Raw genomic sequence first — 21,606 nt, forward strand, 5'->3', positions numbered from 1 at the left:
AATTTATCCGATGCAGCAACTAAATGAGCGCTTCTTCAATTTTCAATCGGACGTCAGTACAAAGTAGCAAGATGACACAACTCCGATCACGTCGTTACTAACAACTAATTGCGAACAAACAGATTTCAATGACATTATAACACGCGAATATTTTACCAACTTTTCTACAAAGGATTTTCAGCCCTATATCTATTGTGTTAAGGTTGTGTTGAAGTTTGATATTGTGGGACAACGATTAGGATGTAAATCGCGGTAATGATCTAAATGGAGTTATGGGTCATTGTTAATTGTTTGTGGCTGTTTAATGAAATCTGTGTATAGTTGCACATAGTGCAAGTAAGCAAGGTATCTTATCTTCATGACTTATCTCTAAATGTACAAATTTTCGTTGACTTTATTGACTATCAAGCAGCATAAATATCGACGATATAAAGTATATATAATGAATGCATTCAAGTTTAGTCTTCCTTTAGTATGCAAATAAAGTGCAATTGTGTCCAGTTATACATTGATAGCGTAGCTCTTACAATAAGATCAAAAAGAAACAAACTAGTAGAAGCTACAACACATCGTTATGTTATTCATAAACGAATACATAACGTTACATAACATCGATTATATTCAACACATTATCTATTAAGATCTAAGACCGGAACTGCCCTTAACTACTGTCAAACACATTACAATCTTACCTTACAAAGACCAATTGACCGACTTTACATAATATATGAAACAAAAACTAAACTGACTTAGTTATAATTACATAAGTTACCTACGGAACTTAAAAAGTAGAACGTACTACAAGTTCATATAACAATTACACAATTTGAAGTACATACCTGCTTAGTTCACATCATAAATCATCACGACACCGCATTGGGGAACTGGGTAGCGAAAGTGGCCCTCTTTACATAACATTGTATCAAAAAAATAACAACCTAAATACATGCTATTATGTTATATTGGTATAATAATGAATTTCACGGAAATAACATAACATATATTATAAAATAGTTTGGTGTTATATTGGAATAGATTATCGTGATATTATAGTATTTATGTTAATTTTATATTTATGTATATTTTGAATTAATTTTGCAATTTTAATGACATAATTTGTTTTTAGATGTATTTTAATGTTATAAAAGTAAAAGGCTGGCGATGATATCATTTTATATTAAGTCGGTTCATATGCGGCAGATGATATCTTTCTTGTTTACATTTTTTTCACATCTGTTATTATAGCTATTTTTAAAAACTCTTAGATAATAGTTTAACGTAACATAATAGTATAACACCCACTTTTCACCAGTTGTGTTATGAATTATATTCAATCTTACTAATGTTAGAAATGCGAATGTTTGTGTGTATGTTTCGTACTCAATCACGTCAAAATGGCTGAAGGGATCGGGATGAAATTTTAAACAGGGGTAGATTATGGTCTGAAATAACGTATAGGACGCTTTTTATCTCACGGGACCGCGGGCGAAGTCCCTCGCAGAAACTAGTATTGTATGTATAAAAATTAATAAATATAATGAAATTCTATCGAAACATACCATTATACACTTTAAATATATAAAAAATGAAAAAATATTCAGTAGGCTGCGTAGCGTCTACGCACGCTGCTCATGATGACGAATTCTCTATAGACTCAAAACTAGTAGAGCTTTACTACACAAATTAACGTGAGTAAACCGTGATAATTTTTATAGTTAATTTTCTAGGTGTAAAACATTGTATTAGTCAAATCTGATAAAAAAACGTAACCAATAGAAACATAGTTCAAAAAAGGTCATGAGATAAACAGATTACAAGCACTCATAATACTAATTAATCATATTACATAAAAAATAAAACGTTCATTGACTTTTAAATATTTAACCTTAACCGAGTTGTATAACGAATAAAATATAACTGTGTTTCTTTACCAACTGTCTAACTGTACCCATCAAAATCTCAGTGAAAGTCTCGAATCGAAGCGATGCAACAGTATCAAACAGGTTTCCCAAACTACTCGAGCAAAAATGACTCCTAAAAGCATAATAGAAAATATCAAAATCCAGTGACATTTGGTTTTACACCATTTTTTGTAGGGAAATGCTTTTTTGGGTAAAAAATCTGGAGTTGAAGGAATTTCGGATATAGCATGGTTAACTTGTTGTAACTAGAACTGATTGGTTTGGGAAAATAAGGGCCGGATTTACAGATTTAGGTTAAACAATATTAAAATGAAAAAACCCTAAAACAAGAAAACATGTAAAATTTAAGCAGTCGGGACCCATTCTAGAAAGCCAGCCATATTATTATGTGCCCTCACAAAGTCTTTATATTTAGAATGGGTCCCGACTGCTTAAATTTTACGATGATTTTCTTGTTTTAGGGTTTTTTCATTTTAATATTGTAAAGAAACGCAGTCGGGTTTTTTAGTTTTTTTAATTACCATTTTTATTTTTATTTTTTTAGTTTTATTATTTTTTTATTTTGATATATCTAGTGCCACTCTCACAGTAAATGCGGATCAAACGACACCTATTAAGCGGAAATCCATCGAGTCGTTCAGGCTAGAGAGTGAGATATATTCGAATTTGGCGCCAAAAATCCGCCATTTTGTTTTTTTATTTTTTTGATGTATCAAATGTCACTCTCACAGTAAATACGAATTTAACGACACCTCTCAAGTCAAAATCCATCAAGCCGTTTAGGCTAGAGAGTGAGAAATATTCGAATTTGGCGCCAAAACTCTGCCATTTTGTTTTTTTATTATTTTGATATATCCAGTGTCATTCTCACAGTAAATACGAATCTAACGACACCTCTCAAGTCAAAATCCATCAAGCCGTTTAGGCTGCAGAGCGTGCCAAACAATTATACATACATACATACATACATATGTACATACATACATACATACATACATACATACATACATACATACACTCGAAAAACATAACCCTCCTTCTGGCGCAGTCGGGTAAAAAAACCTACTAAGAAAGAAGCAACTACCCAACGCCTTTAATAGTTCAATGATGAAATTCATCATTTTAAACTTTGTGATACACCTTACTTCATTGTCGGGATATTCTATTTTAACGATTGCTTTTACATTGTTTAATTGACATAACAATATTTATTTCTTCAAAGAAATTCGCAATAGGTATACTCGCATAGCAAAAAAATTACATAACAATAAGTGTTTTGTTACCGTTAACAATATCGAAAAACAATTGCTCATCTATATAATTTGTAGAAAAACGTGCCACAATTTGATTGTACCAAATTACTAGTGTCTTTTAGAGTCAGTGTAGCGGAAATGTGACTTCTTTTATTCATACTTCAATTTGTGGGCAAAGTAATGGTAGTTGAAAGCATAAAGAAGCGTTCCCATCAATTAACAAAATTTAGTAATGGTAATATCAATTCTAAATTAGTTAACTATATGGTTTATATAGAGTTGATCAAGTTACCTTTCGATGAAAAAAAAACTGGGATATCTTTTCGTATTGGGGGTGCATTAATACTCGTACTATTTTACATACATATTATAAGGACACCAAATTTAATTATTAAATTATACAATCACAGTAATGACTCTTTTACAAGGTTAGAAATAATAAACATAATTATTTATTAAAAGGTAGTGCACTTTTATACATATTAATGACATATTAAACATTATTTATGTATGTATTGACGCATGATATATACCTATATAATTAATTAATATATAATGACACAAATAAATTTTCGAATTGAAATTGACATAATGGTGCAGCTTCTGTTTAAACTGGTTTTAATATATTATTATTTTTCAATCAAAATCTCAGATACGATTAAAATTTATTTCACTAAAGGAAAAACCCCATGCATTTATTTATTTATATCTACTGTATAGGTACTTGTAAATTAATACAATAAATAAAACGATATAGCCAATTCATTTTTCAATTGCTGTTTAGATTATCTTGTTCAAAAATATATTTTTATTACGTCATAGAGAGACGAACGATACTTTGTTCACTATCACGATTTGTGATTACATCACACTTTCAAGATCACTTGTTTCGTCAAGTGAAAACGGCACCTAATGACAATTTGATAACGGTTCTCCAAAATTTCTTCTTCATACGTAATAACTATGGCGTGATATAAAGTGAAATGGAATGCGAATAGTAGCAATTGGAAGTCATCGAGGTACAATGAAATATTTTTATCTAAGTTCAGTTAAAAAAATTGTTTAAAAATTTAATTTATAGGGCTTTGCGTATTTTCTGAAAGTCAAATTAAGAGCATTTATTTAATGCGAGCACCTAACTTTACTGTCAGACAGACTGACGGACAATTCAATTTGGCGTTTCAAAAGTGCCTCCACCAAAGCGGAGATGTGTGCGGTGTGCTGTGTAATGTGCGAGAATAGATGTTTTTCAGCTCGGGTGCGGGGCGTTGAGTGCTCAGTACGCATTCTGACACGGCCGGCCGGCGCGCGCGCGGGGTTCTGCGGGTTGCTAGCGGTCAGTGACGCTCTGTTTTCGTTCCTGTACTTAATACTAGTAAAATAATATTACATATTAAATAGAATATGACAGCAATAAATGTGACAAGTTGATTAGAATAGAATCAATATGAAGGTAATATGTGTATATAATAATATATGTAAATAAATATATCTAATAAAGTTGAAGGTTACTTTTAATTGGGTTAAAGTCTAAGATAAAAGTATGTACCGAACTGATTTAAAAATACTTATATAATATTCTTCCGAGTGTCAAGGTTCAATCAAGGTTGCTTCTGAAGGTTTATCAAAGTCCTTATCCTATGATGCCTTATCGTAGACTTAAATATAGTTTTGTATGTCATATCTAATTATGCTATATAATTTATAGACTGCCTCGGTGGTCGAGTGGTCGGAAATGCGATTGCCTGGAATCTCATCGGGGTAGTACTGATGGATTTTTTTTGGGTTTTCGAAAATTTCTCAATACTAACACGGACTCTGGAATTACGTGCCTAGTATATGGCAATAGGCTCACCCCCTATTACATGGGACTTATAACACAAATGGTGAAAAGTGGATAAACATTGTACAGTAGCATTACGTGCCACATTGTGTACTTCTGCCTACCCCTTCGGGGTTAAAGGCGTAACGTACGATTTATAGATGCTTAGTGACACACAGGTGTCATCGAACACAAACCAATCTACTTTTACCACGAATATTTAGGCGTATACATTATTAAAATGACCAACTTATATTGCTTCATCGATTTTATGCAATACACAGCATAACGTTTAAAAATTAGCATTTTTATATACATACTAACAAATCGATTTTAATATATGTAGATGAACACAAAATAACCTAACGTGTCATAATCCCAGATAGGTATTAGAAATGTATGTTATTGGTTAATTCCTGATGATGTTTGTATAAAATTAGTTATTATAATAGGAATGATGTGGTATTAAGGCCCATTAGACAAATGGTACTTAAACGCTAGTCAAAACATTGAATAAGAAAGTCATTGCAAAAGGTTGACACTGACATTCCATCATTTTTTTTAAACTTATTCTATCTGGAGGCCCAATTAGCCCTTCTCAATCCCCGATTCCCCAACAGCCCTTAAATTCCTAACCCACAAAAGACAGGCAACGTACTAGTAACGCCTCTGGTGTTTCAAGTATCCATGGGCGGCGAAGATTGCTTATCAGGTGATCCGTCTGCTCGTTAACCGGCTTATTCCATAAATACAAAAAAATTTTTCTTAGTCATTCCACTCTTGGTAGAGAGGTCGTGGTCGTCATAAAGACATCTATAGGGGGTGACAAGCTTGACATTCATCCCCACTCCTTGCACACTGCAACCCTCTTTATGTATTAGTAAATAAAATCATTGAGTGCAGTTTTATCGCAACGGTGACCTGCCACTAATAATAATCTAATTTGATCAAAATTGTTTGTGCAGAATTTGATTGGGTTTTCAAAACTACTTTAATTAATTTAACGATACAGATATGCATTCAAAAAGCAGAAGTCAACATCCTTATAAATCATTTAGTAATGTTGATGCAAAAACCGCAAGCTATTTATATATTTCTTTTATTTGTAAAAATATAAATGAATCTCTAAGTTAATGGCCCCGATGACATCAAATGATTTCCCCAGTTTTTAAATAGCTATAATATAATATAAAAATATTTTATAATTTCATAATAATATGTCGAACAGCGTGGTAAACAAACTTGTACGTTTCGTTGCAATTTATCTAGGGCATTAGGTTGTCTAGAAATGCCTACCTATGCGATTACTGCCACCAAATGGTATTTGCTTACTTCGTAACCGTGGTCACAAGTGCTCATATTTCGTGAAATCCGTATGCTAATTTCGATCTTATTGCGTTAGCTAAAAGGTTCGTATTGGCTTTTGCTTTGCGTGTCATGGTATACGAAATACAGTAGGTCAATTGTGTGTATTTGATAGTGGTGCAGTGCAATTGAAAGTGAATTCGTTTTTAACTTTGTGATAAATTTTTTACATTATAAATATTTATTTAATGAAAATTTTAATTTAATATAAAGGTCATTAATCTGTATTCATTATAGTTATAGCATTATTACCATTGTTAAAGCATTATTATAATTTCAAATCCGAATCTATTCAAACGGGTCATTCACATTACATTAAAACTGTTAATCTTTATAATTATTCTAATATATTTATATTATGAAATATACAATTGATTTATGAAACTGCTGTTCGTTAGTCTTGCTAAAACTCGGGAACTTGAATTATTTGTGGAAGTCCAGGGAAGGTTTCAATAGTAAGAAAAAATGTTCAAAGCGGTACAAAGTTTGCCGGGTCAGCTAGTGTAATATAGTATCTATGTAAAGTGTAAAAATATCACACGCACGTTACTACTGACCCTTATATCATAGAAGAGATTACATCAACGATCTACTCTCAATACTGTTAGATACAATCATTGACGTCCACGCATGATTTTCTCACTATGTTGCCGTCTCTAAATTTTAAAACAACTTCCTCGATCACGTAACCATTTGTAACAGATAATTAGTTGAGATTTCGAGGACAGCCTGCAATTGACCTACTGGCACTTACTACACTATGACAGCTTCCCATCAAGATTTATTGAACGTAGAACATTAAGCTTTGCGGATACCTGTTTTTGGTTGAGGCTTACTATTAGGAAATTGCATGACCTAAAATTATTGTAGGTAAGTTTGCTAGGGCTGTCTTGAATGAGTGTTTGTAAATTGTAATTTTTGAATATGTAAAGTAATTTTCTACAAACTTCTTCACTTATGTAGAAAACACAAGTGCACTTCGTACGAGTTTGTTTTACGTTTAACGAGATCGAATCTGATTGGTTGGTTCATTATCGCCGGCCAATCAGAGCGCTGAAGGCGCTCTCATTTCGTTTTCGTTCAACGTGAAGCAAACTCGTACTAAGGGTACCGTAATCATATCTATCTATCAAAGTAACTATCAATGCATCTGAAATATATGCGGTACATTTTGAGCGAATAACAGTAAGACCAAAATTTTAAATGTCTAACTGTAAAACACAACACCTAACTAATATATTATGTTTTTAAGATAAACAAGATCTAAACTTCCGCATCACCGTCTACAATCATTCACAAAAATAACAAGAAAGATCTAGAAAGAGAAATATCAAAATGCAAAAAAATAAAAACAAGTTTCTGCAAATTCTAGTCCAACGACTCACGCAATCCAAATTCGCTAGTTGCGTAACAAACCCATCCGTATAACATAATAATAATAACATAATACACATAAAAATACCATAAACCAGTTACTGGCGGAATTCGCTACGGATATTATATCATAGTTACCGAAAACTTCGCGCAAACCTTCGCACAGTGAACTGGTGAAAACAGAATAATTTTGAGAAAGCTACGCCATCGCCACTTAGATAATGCTTCCACTTTAGCGTGTGAGTACTTGACATATATAAGTACGCACGTAATCTGAATATTTAGTTCTGAAGTGGTTTAAGATGTTGGATGATGAATATCTTTTGATTCATGTTATCTTAGTACTTTTTTGCGTAATGGGTATATTGTTTTCTTTTGCAAAATTACATGCACGTGGCTGTGTTGTTAAAATTGTTAGCGTGTTGGGCTGAGAAGCGGACAATTATGCTTTCATATACTTATCGTCACTATAATTGTTTTAGTACGGTATGTGTTCCACACACATACCGTAATAATCTTCTTTTGTTTATACATATATGTGATGGGTCGACGTATAGCCGTATCGCGCCTAGTGGTATGCAATGATGCGGCCTACGATGGAGCACATCTGTCCATTTTCATTTTCGATCTTCTTATTGTACTGTTTTTACTTAGATTCGCCTTTTCTTTTATATAATTCTTTATACTATCTATCCATCTTTTTTTGGCTTCCTTTCTATACATCTATATAAAAATTCATCACTTGTTTGGTCACATGATTATATCTTCTCTCATATTATGTCCGTGTCCTAAATATTCTCAACATGAATCATCATCTCAGCTACCCAAGCTTCTCTTAAAAATATCCTATAAATGATCACGATTCAGCCACATTATTTAGTATGCAGGTTACAATAATGAAGATTGATTCCATATAGAAACAGTGCTACTAATTAATTAATTAGAATTATAGGTATAATTTTTAACGAAACCATTTCTTTTGTAACCATTGCAATTGGTCGACTCAGTAGCCAACCAAGAGTTACTATCTCCGTACTAAATCAATCTATATTCCAACGTAACAGAGTCTCTATTTATCTCTCACGTCTATTTACCTTAGTCATTACAAAGTTTGTCTGAGCCCAATATTTATTCAAAGTTTCAGGTCAATAACACACTGAGTACATGTATTGCAAATTATTTAAACCACTAAACGTTTCAGCTTGCGTCCCAAACGACCACAGATACATTTAGGTGCGACCACAATTCTGAGCACCTTAGAATAGGCCTTTAACCACACATCTCGTGACCGAAATGTGGAAAACAATATTTGTCCTTTAAACTTAAATACTAGACAATTCTTTGGTAGGAGATGTAGTAAACCAAGTAATATGACTATGGTGTTATAGTAATTTTGTTGAATGCTTGCGTATTTTTTTTAATATGTATTATGACTGCTCTGTTGAACAGTTTTTCTGATCGTTTTAAACTGCGATCTCTAGTCCTCTTGTCAAGCATATGGTAAATAAATTTTAGTTCAGTAGGAGATTCTCGCAGTCTCACGGGCTGTAAATAGTAATGATTATGCATTATAACCCTTTTTAAAATAAGCTTTAAGATACAAGATTACTTAAAGTGACGAAGAATTTGCTTTTGATCTAGTGTTAAAAAAAAACATTCCTAAAAAATACATGCTTGCTATGCTTTTTTGGTGATGTTATAAAAATATTCATAGCTTTTTAAAACATTAATGTTCTTCTCCTACAATTACATTTTAAATGGATTCCTCTCACTTTCATTAGAACATCTTTGTAAAGTCGTGTTTTTTATAATAAACATTAATACGTGGTTTATGAGGTATGTCGACAATCATCGAGTAATTTATCAAAATGAAACATATTTTGAGATAATAATACTCATGTTAGATACATCACAAAACAACCAAAGAGATAAAGTAAAAGTAATGATGTTTCAGCATGTAAACACTAATTTGTATGCTATTTGCAGTACGAATAATCTTAAATGTAATGCATTTATTTACTGAAATGTAATTTGACTTCTAACATTTCTTTAATTAATTTGTATATTTAAAATGTTGTTTTATTTCGTATTAAATCTTAAATTAACAAAGTATAAATAATTGTGATTGAGTTATCAGTATCCCTAGTATGAGTTTGATTTATGTTGAAGGAAAACGAAACGAGAGCGCGTTCGGCTCTCTGATTGGCCGGCTCGAATAAACCAACTAATCAGAGCTTCTTGTAAATGTATTTTTAATTTTGACATGTGCTAACATGATATCTCTGTTTAGTTGCAAAGCCATCATAATTAAATTACAACAAAAAATATTATAATAATAATAATTGATTAGTTTTGAAATAATTAAATTATAGGATTACTAAATTAGACAGTCGTGAATATTGTATAATTGAGCAAAACTAAATGATTAGAGCTTATGAAACCGACACGACATTAATTGATTATAATCGTGAATTAATGAAGCGAATGTCCGATGTTATGTTATGTTCCATGTTACGTCGATGATTATGTTATATTGAAAAGTCATAATGATTTAAATAGACTTTTAACTGATTTATCTATAGTACTAGATCGATGCTTGAACTGGGTGTGACCATGTTGTGTCTTTTAATTGTTTTTTTTTTTTGAGAGGAGAATCATACCATGGTTTTCTCCCCCCAGAGGCGAGAGGTAGTGTCAGACTCTTACTAACTAAAAAGACCTCGTTCCTACATACTTCTGTTTTTCGAGCTAGAGCCCCAGTAACTCGCTACGTAGTCCGCAGCTCACACTCTTTAGTATATTTTTTTTATATTTGATCTCGCCTGGTAGTAAGTAAGCGGTGATGCGGCATACGAAGAATTACACATACATAGAACAATTTCCAAAAGACTGAAAATATTATGTTATGGTTAAATTGTCATTGCAAATTATAATACAAATTGTTTTTGACCTTATTTCCACAGACAAAAGTCTACTTTACTTTCACATGTCCAAAATCTAATTTCAAACATGTGTATTACACTTTCAAAAACATAATTCACAAATGAAAGTAACTACTTACACCAGAAATTGGGATAATAACTCTATTGTCTTGTGTTTACGGATGAAAATCGCGTATCAAAGTTTGACCTTTAAGTTATAACTCCTAATTTTGTTGGCGGACTTGAAAAAGAGGAAGTTTTATATGTTTATCTGTTTTTATAATAAGTACGTTTGTCTATAAATAAATAAATCAATCAATTACTGTCGTTAGCCTTGCTTGTTAGTAAAACTACTACTTGTTTTAATTTATGTATAAAATCTGTCAAAAAAAAATCTATGAAAAAAAAATAGATATACCAAAAAATAGTAGAATTTCTAGTTCCATATTTTTTTTGTCGACAAAAACTAATAACTAGATACGGAGTCCAATATGTTATTGTCAGATTAAAACATTGCCTTACGCAAAAATTTATCACTCTTTGCTATATTATGTTAACAAGAATTTTGTCATAGAGGCATATAGTTTGCGTTAACCGGCGAACCGGTGTAAAACATCAAATAATATTTAAGTTAGTCAATATTTATAAAGTACAAAGTAATATTATTTTTGCTATAGACGTTGTACTTACTTGTTTAGATAAATTAGGATTGTTTTTCGATGTGATAATGCGGAAGATTGTTTTAATGTCATCTAGTTTGTGGATTAAAATAACTGGCATTGCTAGCTAATACACTCTTAATGTATGTATGTACCTACTAAATTAAGATCGTTACCTTAAACTAGTATGGTAATAACAAATCAAAGAATCATTTTGACAATCATAGTGACACCTAAATATACTCTAAGCTACAAACTACATTTGGGAGAGAAAAAACGGAGCCACTAGCGTTTTTTCTTTCGCTGCCGAATTGATTACGTGCATAAACTTCCTTATCAAACGTTATCCTATTCTAAGATTTCCCCCTGTTGTGTGGGATACTATTTTTGTTATTAAAATCAAAAAAGAAATATTAAAACATAACAATGTTACCTATAATATGTAAATTATTATGATAAAAATATAAACATAAGATATAGCTTAGACTCGTTCGCGATAACTGTATACCTATTTGCTTTATCTCATCTCAGCTTATCTTTTTAATGCCTACATTGTAACCATTTAACCATTTAGATAATCTAATATATATTGTGATTATACAAGTCATCATTGTTATCTTATAGATATGCTGACATAGCAACACTTGCAAAAATTATGCAGAGTCATGCACATTTCCAAAAAAAAATTATATAGTACTATTGAATAAGTCTGTCATCTATCTCCAGGTATTTATAAACATTTTGTAACAGTATCATGTCGTACAACTATCTGCATGTCTCTTTACTATTAAAAATAACTATGAAGATTATTGTAAATAAACAGCTGAATAACTACTTAAAGTTTTTGCATAAAACGTTGTATGAGCATTACTCAGCAAAAATCTTGTTTCAATTCATTCCAGCCTCTTCAGCCCAACTCGACAATTTCTTATTAAACCGTTGCAAATATTGTTCAAATATTTATTATTTTTGAAGAGCTGTAATGTAGTTAAAGCTTTTTCGATTTGGCGTCTTAAATATAAGCAAGCCCATTGTATTATCATGATATTATGACGTTTACATTATACTGGTTGAATATTTCGAAAATATTATAAAATCCTAACGATCTGACCCTTTCACTGCAGTTATTCTTTGGATTTCCCTGCAAAAATGACATAACTTACAATTTCACGTGTAATTGTGACTAAGATGATTTGAAACGATAATAAAAGTGATGAGTTGGGATGTAACCCAAACACGTCAAACTGATTGATAAGAATTAAATAATAGCTTTGTATATAAACCGTTATGCTATATTCGTGTTTCAGATAAAAACTCAAATGCTCAGTGGAGTCCATTCGTTCGCACGGTCAAGTCGCGTCCGATAATCTCAAAATGTTTTTGCCAGTAATTTTATTAGGCTTAGTCGTGCTATTATTGTTCGCATACCTCTATAAAACTGGAAAATACAATGAAAACTATTGGAAGAAACGTGGTGTTAAGTTTTACGACAGAAGCAAAGCCATCGGTCCCTATTGGGAGTTTCTCACAACAAAACGAGCGCTATTCGAGATCCTCGGTGATATTTACAAGGAATATAAAGATGAACCAGCTGTGGGAATTGGGCAGTTGTCCACACCGGCGTTGTTTGTCATACATCCAAAGAATGTGCAGCAAGTTCTACAGACTGACTTCCAAGCCTTTCATCATAGAGGAATGGAAAGCGTTGAAGGCGATCAACTCTCCGATAATATTCTCTTCATGAACGGACCCAGGTGGAAGCTGATGAGAAAGACTATGAGCCCATTATTCACAGCCAGCAAATTGAAGAACATGTACTACATCATGGACAAAAGTGCTCAAGACTTTGTGAGTTATTTAAAAGAAAATCCCAAAAAACGTGAGAGTGACATATACGCCACAGTTACAACCTTCTGTAACGCAGCAATTTGTGGAGCAGTTTTCGGCATTGGATCCGAATCAACCTTTGATTCACCGTTCATCAAACTAGCGGAAAATATGTCAGCAACGAAGCTCAAGAATGTATTAAGATTTGCCATCGTTGGAATGAGCCCAAAGATAGCAAATATGTTGGGAATAAAATTGTTTAAAGAACACGAAGATTACTTTATAAGTTCTATTGCAGAAGTTATAAGAAAGCGGGAAGCAGAGAATGTGAAGAGGCATGATTTTGCTGATTTGTGTATTAGTTTGCAGAAGAACGGAACGTTGAAGGATGACACTACAGGGTGTACTATAGAACCAACAACTGGGTTATTGTCAGCACAAGCCTTGTTCTTCTTCGCTGCTGGAGTTGAACCCTGTGCTGTAGTCATATTTTCAACACTAACTCTTCTCTCGTGTCACCCAGAAATATTAGAAAAGGTACACAAAGAAATCGACGAAAAGTTTGAAAAATACAATGGCCAAATTACTTATGACGTGATTAATGAAATGGAATATGTAGACAAAGTGCTAAATGAAGCTACTAGGATTCTTCCTCCTAATGGTTATGTAACACGGCAATGTGTTCAAGATACTGTTTTAGAAGTGGGTAATATTAAAGTAGAGAAAGGAACGAAGATATTTACTCCAATCTACCAAATACATCACGATCCAAGATTTTATCCAGAACCAGAGGTATTTGATCCAGAACGGTTCTCTAAGGATAGAAAGCCCGCTGATGATATTTTTATGCCATTTGGTATGGGTAACCGCATGTGCTTAGGAGCTAGGTATGCCAAATTACAAGTACTAGCTGGACTAGTCCACGCTCTGAGACATTTTACCGTTGAATCAAATGCAGATATGAGAAATCTTATTTTTCAGAAACATATACTAAATGTAAAACCTGACAATGTGAATATAAAGCTTATTCCTAGAGATGTTAAGTAAGTCCTTATTTTAGTGTTTATAATATTTTATGTATCAAAATTGTAATGTTGTTTTTAATTAAAACATTCATGACATTTATAAGTGATAAATTGCTATGTTGATTACATTGAAAAATTGTATTATTACTTTAGATATCTTTACTAATTAATAAACATATCTATTAATCTGATCACTTTTATTTCTGACATTTAAAAGTTGATTGATTTTAATACGTTTGGACTTAAATACGTCATCTATAATTAGCTTATGAATAGGGTAGATGACTAATTTTTATTTTAATGTCCGTCTTGTAGATTATTTTAAAATATAAGACACGTATTTTTTATTTTCTTACGGAAACAAATACTTTCGAAGATATATCGATTTGAAATATCGCGTGACGTCACTTTAGAGTACGTTTTATACTCTATAGTGACGTAGCTAGCTCCCACTCCTAAACTTTGATTCATTTTATCTAAGTATTGTTATGTTATATGACAAAATAAAAAAATACGTGTCTAATATTTTTTCATTACCTAACTGACGGACTAATTAGATTTTTAATTTTCATAACCCGTCATCATCCCTATTGAATCATTGTTTCTTGTTAAGTTCGTATAAGTCAATATGTCTTTATCACATTTCTTGTCCTCGTGTGTCTCCAAGATTATTATGAAACATGTTCTTATCATAAGTATTGCTTTGCACATAACGTAACACAGATCTGTGCTAAATAAGGAAGTTCTGAACACAATGTCCGGGATGGTAACGATATGACACTAGCATATGACTTGTGTGGAGAAAGGGCAGCTGTCGTTACGTTTTTGCCTATTTTCTACTGGATATTAGAGAAAATATTGGACATTGGAGTGAAATTAATAAGGGCACATTTTGCCATGAACGTGAGATAAAAAAGGTTTAATAATACATATTGTATATTGTAAACACTGTCTTACATCAATCAATTGAAAGACATTAAAATACAGACGGATAAAGTAATTGATGTAGAATGCAATAGAGTTGAAATAGAAAACGCATATAAATAATACCATTAATGAAGTAAGTATGGATACCAAGGTCATAAACAAAACAGCAGTGACTTTGAATACACATGTCACTGAGGAATCAAAATCACATTATAGACACATAAACATGCGACTTATCACTGGAACAGTAAGAGCAAGGGATTTCCGAACAGCAATCTTTGGACCCAAGTATTTAGGACAACCAGCGGAGCGAAACACTTGCGACACTATCTGGACAACACTAACATGGCCATCCCATTCAATTTTCACCTCTATGTTTACCCAATTTAGGTCTTTTGCAACTGCACGCGCTAACCCTGTTGGTAATACAAAAACCAGTTTGTAAGAGCTATGCAAATGGATGCGGCACCCTGACATGTTCGCGTAAGTGTGGTGTGCGAACAGAGTGGGATGTCAAGTTACAGTGGTCGGTTCTAGTAAGGCGTTTTACGATGTTGAGAATGAATGACTTGTTCCGTTGCGAAAATTATATATGTGTAGTATGATGCAAAAGTTTGTTTTTGTTGTAACGATTGGTTTCGGTTTCATCGGAAAATGTGCGGAGATATTTAGTGTCTTTGTGTGAGTAAGCATTTACCTCCATACACGAGAAAAGTCATAAAATATTTACTGTCCGTTTCTAGCAATTCATATTTGAGACGAAGATTTATACTTAAGAACTGAGATTATAAAGTAAGAGTGAAGTTTTAAATCTTCTTTGTCGTCATCATACGTAATATTACAAGAATTAATTAATATACTCGTGTATTACGCAAAACTATTACTACTGGACTTTATTAAAAACTAGCTACTTCTGCGCAGTTCTCTCCCTCTTTGCTTCGCTCTTTTAGATTATAGCGTGATGTTTTATAACCTAAAATTATATTTTCCTCAAAAAATGGACTATTCCACACAAAATTATTATGTCAAATTATACCAATAGTTCCGGAGGTTGTCGCGTTCAAGCAAACACATTCTTAAGCTTTATATTTTTGCTAACCAATTCTAATCTTATAACTACACAAGCAAAACCACGGCTAGAAGCTACTACACATAAGGGTAAAATTTGCGTGTAACAAGTTTCCGGCACGTTTCTGACCAACAAAATAAACGAAGGCAACCTCATTAGGGAAAACAATTAAAAATTGAAACACGAATGTATGCAACATTCGATGTTTTCACAATAATTCTAGCGAGTAGCAATCGAAGGATGTTCGTACTTACTGATTGCATTTTATCCGTTCAACACTGCGTGTACATAATTTCATGTATAAACATACCCATTTATTAAACACTTATTAGTAGAATTTGTGGGGATTTAATAATGTAATTGTTCTCGTAATATGTCTGTTGAATGGCTATAAAGTCAAATTATGTTCGGATTTTATTTTATAACATCCAATATGCGATAAACGTGAAAATGTATGTGTTGTTTTTTCTTGAAGGTGTAAACAGAGTTTTTGCGCTCAGTAATTTTAGACTATTAACAGTACATGTTACTGATTTTTTGTGGTATATAGTATGTATCGTAACAATCGTGAAGCACACTGAAATTAACTAATATTGTCTTAGAGACTATAATCACTACGCATGATTTTCAAAATTAAGAAATTTTACCCTTGTAAACTAAATTTTAATTCATATAAAAATAATATAAATATTATTAAAACAACTGTTTAACCCTATAGGGTAAAATAAATGAAATAAAAGCGTAGTCTATTTTTTTTTAATGATACACATTATTTAGGGATTTTAGTCAGGTAGGCACAGTGTGCATTTCCATCTGCTGGATGGAGCGCTTGACAGCAACAGCATTTATACCAGCCACTCCACATAGGCATAACTACATCACATCTATACAATATTTGTTTGAACGACGAGGGAGAGAGAGGGTGCAACTAGGGTGTTGCTTTTTTGTTATTAACCCTAGAGAGATAATCTACGTCTTTGAGACGCACGGCCAACACAAATATTGCTATCATTTTTTTATTTCGCATCGTACCGTTCTGTCCTTCTAAGTTATCCCAGTGGCCGGGCAGACCTTTCGCGAGACGGCTGTGTCGCCCTGGTAAGTACAATAATTACGTAGATACAGGGATGGCATACGTTCGAGAGACGTATGATTATCCTTTGTGTAACTTTTGAACCTCATTCCCAGTAGTAATAGTTCGTTTTATTTATCGTTTTTTTTTTATATTTTACGTCATTTTGGTAGTCTATTAGAATGGCTGGACGCGGGGCCCTTGATAACAACCAAATTGGAAAAAATATTGGAGAACAGTGAAGATGAGATTCTATCAGAGAGTGACAGTGAAGTGGAGGATGACTTGAATCAAGATGACGTGCAGAGTAACACCGAAGACGAATTTGTTGATGAAGTTGCTGCTGAAGTAATAGACTCAACATCGGAGGAATTGCATGTCCGTCAAAAATAAGAAGGATGTCGAAAATGACATGTTATAAATATAATAAAAGCATTTGTGGTGAACATAAAACTGATATACGTAAAGGCTGTATCTAAATGTGATCTAAACTTAAAACTTGTTGATTTTTTATATGAAGCTGTTAATTAGTCCTTATTCTATAATATTAAGTAAAAAAAATATTGATTTCAAATTTAAGATTTACATAATTACTCAACAAAGGAAGACTTTATATTTTTTTACTTATTTTGTAAGAGGTTAACAAAATTTCGTTGTTTTTAAATTATATTCATTTCCTAATTGTAATTATGTTTTTATTTGTCGTAGAAAATCCGTAACTAATGATTCAATAACTTTTTAAAAGGTTATTTATGGAAACTTGTCCCATAGGCACTTATAAATGCGAATACGTCTCATAGACGTATGATTATCTTTACCGTAGGTCAAAATAAGATTATCTTTCTAGGGTTAATTAAAATGGACGTCATAATTTTATGTGTTGGTTTTAATTTAGTAAAAGTAATGTCGAATCGTGAACTACCATATATATAAACATATAGATACGTGTAGCAAACAGGTGTAAATTAATTGAAGGTCGATAATTTATTATAGCAAATGTACTAAACAAGGTTTGTAGATACAAACTTGGTGACCTAATGATAACCGGTAAATTATTATAATTTGTTATCCAATGATATTACATAGATTTTAAATAGGTTACTTGCTCGATATTTTCAAATAAGTAATATATTACATTTTTAACTCGTATGTTAGCTATTGTTACCGTACCTACTGCACAATAGTGCTTCTACTTATTTAAGTCTAAACTGAGGTCACGAATAAATACACACTCCAAACCTATTTGACGAACACTCTGTACTCCCAAACCACCCTACAAATTTTCCCCATCTCTTAACACAGACACTCCCACACCCGGTGGAGGGGGGAGTAAAAGCTCAGTCGCGTTAACGATTTCGCAGCGAACGGACGTGTCGTGTGGCTCGCGCGTGAATTAAACAAATAATAAAATAAAATGTTAATGATGATGACGATGTGAAGTTACACTGAAGCTCCAGTGCTTCCCACCATGTCTTCCTATAGTGCTTCTTGGAATGATGCAGATGGTTTAACGTAGTACGTATATAGGTTATAGTACTTTAGTTCAGTATAGGCTCAGTTTGGGCTATCATCGGTCCGCAGTGTGCTATAAATTTTGATATACGAGTAACTATTTGGTCCACTTTATGTAATGGTGTCAATTTAGTTGATTTTTTTTATAGCCTATTTCTTTGTTTGTTACTCATTTTCATTTTTGGATTAATATTATTTACATAAGTATGTATTTACATCTGTAGGTATTAATCCGTGTTTTTTATACATTTTGGAGAAATGAGGTTATCCTTTGCAATTTCTATTTCATTTCATTTCGTATTCAGAGTCTGTTGTAAGGATTGGGGTGAGATATCAAAAGGCCAAAGGTCATCGCTTCGCGCAAGCGAAAGTAGTCGGTCCTACGTCAAAGTTGTTCTCAGTATTACGTTACCGCCTCTTTACAATAGAGAACTGTACTGTACATGAAGTGATGGACTTAATCTTATTATATTCAAATTAGAAAGAACTTTGCAAAGTTAATGGTCATAACATAAATTTCTATGTAGTGCCAATGGATACCACATTTTATTATTTGGGTGTTGTATGTTAGATATTATAGAGTCTCACATAATTGAACCAACGAAACAATGTAACCAAGAATTGTATTGTGAACCTGATTGAAAAAGAGTAACCTATGGAGTTTCTTGCTCGTTCTTCGCCATAGGTATTTACACTTTGTATCGAGCAAATAGCTTCACTTCACTAAAAGAAGACGACCAAAAGTGCCTTCCTGGTCTATTTGAAAAATAAATATATGAAAATATAAAACTTTGTCTCTTAATTTACTTATTACTACAGATCATAAGTACACACATTAAATTAATGAATCTCTCTTTTTGTTAATGGTACCGTTAATAATTGTAGTATTTTCACACTATTGTTAATTTTTACTATCCATTAGTTGGGTTTTAATTATCGTGTAATGGTAATCTTAATGGACAAGCGTTTGGTGTTAGCAAATTTTGTTCTGAGAAACTCATTTTTTCACTGTTTCTGCACATCCACAAAGTAGTTTTCTGTAACGGTAACAGTAGGTCAAATCGTCTAGACTAAAAAATATGTAAATTGTAGTAGTCTAATGTAAGCTTTGTTGTTCCTAAATTATTATTATGTTACGTCCATTATAGTAAGTTCTGTTTTAATTTTGCTATAAATAAACTGTCTAGGTCACGCTAGCCATCGAGTTATATTTAATATTGTCTGATTTTGGCGCCAGACATAAATAAGTCTTGTCTTATCTTCTCCAGACATTTTTCTATGAAACTTTTACCTATTAACCTCCTTCACAGATGTTGCATAGATTCCTATTTTTGCAGTAATTAGTCTTATGGAATATTTTTTTAACCTACAGTAATCAGTAATCACATATTTTTTGTAAACACTTTTTAAGACTGTATTATCATTTCTGGTTATGTTTGTATGACTAGACAAACTTTAATATCGTTTATAACTTATCTAATAATCTATTTTTCTTTGTTTCAGGCATAACGGATCAGTAATTCAACCATACAATGCAGCGGAGCCTTTCATGACAAACGACTAGAAGTTTTCTGTGCAAGTAGTACCTAAAACCAATAGAAGATGGCGCTTTTCAACAATTCTTTCTCAAGAACTTACCATCACTTATTTGTCGAATTAGCTGGTGAGTAATTTATGTTTATTATGTAAAATTTAAATTATTTCTATGAAAATCTTTAAGGCTGCATTACATCCATCCATTAAGTTGTGAAAGGGGTAAGCGAGAACATAAAACTAAGTAGTTTAGTTAGACAGTAGAATGTTAATCAAAATCGATTTAGAAGTTAAAAAAATGAATACCTTATATTTTCCTTGAAATAAAATATTGTCTTGAGATAGCATACATACATTTATTTACCTTAACTATGTCCCAAAAGAATATGTAGAATATACAAGACACAACCTTTGTTTATTGCTTATGGGTCGGTGTTAAGCCGCTATCTCGCCTGATTTTAAGCGATGATGCAGTCTACGATAGAACACACTTACCCATAAGCAAACCTAATACAAACGTATTTTTATAGCTTCCATCACATTACTTCTATGATTTACTAATATTCTTTTTTCTCACATTCCAGATCCCAGAACAAACGACTGGTTTCTGATAAAAGATCCGTTGCCTGGTCTCACTATCATCGGCCTGTACCTATACTTCTCGTTGAAATGGGGGCCGAGGTACATGGCAGACAAGAAACCCTTCCAATTACAAAAGACTTTAGTCATTTATAATTTTATACAAGTCGTCGTTAGCGTATGGTTGTTCCATGAGGTGAGTAGTCTGAGACAATTGGCGTTTTTCCCTACTAAATGACGTCACTTTAATAATGAATGCAGCAATTATATTTTGCACGAAACATTGCATCTTTGTATGATCCACAAATTGCTTGTCCCAAGTAACAACGTTATCAGAATATACAAGAGAATCTAAATGGCTAAGATCTTCCAAAGAAAAATGAGAATTATTTTTTTCTTATATTTGAATAGAAATGTTGTCTTAACCTTTTAAAAACGTCCTGTTATAATATGAAATACAGCCTTAAAAATAATTAAAAATATTAAAAATAAATTGTAATAATTTGTAAAAATGACGGTTTATATTTAGGACCCTAGAAAAACCGTTACTATGCAGACGCAACACCATTAAAGAAACAAAGTCGAAGAAAGTGATATTAAATAAAATTGTTGTTCTATGATTTCAGGGCCTCGACGCGGGCTGGTTGAGGACTTATAGTTGGAAATGTCAACCGGTTGACTTCTCAAGATCGCCGGAGGGTATGAGAGTGAGTATCTGCGGTATTTGTGCCGTGACATTAATATTT

The 21,606-nt window shown here is 32.5% G+C and overlaps 2 protein-coding genes across 3 annotated transcripts in view; both read left to right on the plus strand.

Annotated features, from left to right (window-relative positions):
* LOC118282200 (elongation of very long chain fatty acids protein AAEL008004) overlaps positions 1–21,606 on the plus strand; it is a 38,297-nt gene that overhangs the window by 12,962 nt on the left and 3,729 nt on the right. The window contains exons 1-4 of one of the 2 annotated variants that reach the window (XM_035603161.2): positions 18,581–18,751; positions 20,252–20,411; positions 20,866–21,056; positions 21,487–21,567. In XM_035603161.2, the coding sequence (XP_035459054.1) occupies positions 20,351–20,411; positions 20,866–21,056; positions 21,487–21,567 (333 nt within the window). In that variant the 5' untranslated portion in view covers positions 18,581–18,751; positions 20,252–20,350. Of the gene's footprint in view, positions 1–18,580; positions 18,752–20,251; positions 20,412–20,865; positions 21,057–21,486; positions 21,568–21,606 lie in introns of those variants that run through there. The other variant, XM_035603160.2, reaches the window with a different exon arrangement.
* LOC118282199 (cytochrome P450 6B5-like) lies at positions 12,615–14,359 on the plus strand. Its single transcript, XM_035603159.2, has one exon. The coding sequence runs from the start codon at positions 12,691–12,693 to the stop codon at positions 14,188–14,190; it is 1,500 nt and encodes a 499-aa protein (XP_035459052.2). The 5' UTR covers positions 12,615–12,690; the 3' UTR covers positions 14,191–14,359.

Source organism: Spodoptera frugiperda, chromosome 20 (assembly GCF_023101765.2).
Source record: "Spodoptera frugiperda isolate SF20-4 chromosome 20, AGI-APGP_CSIRO_Sfru_2.0, whole genome shotgun sequence".
Lineage (NCBI taxonomy): Eukaryota > Metazoa > Arthropoda > Insecta > Lepidoptera > Noctuidae > Spodoptera > Spodoptera frugiperda.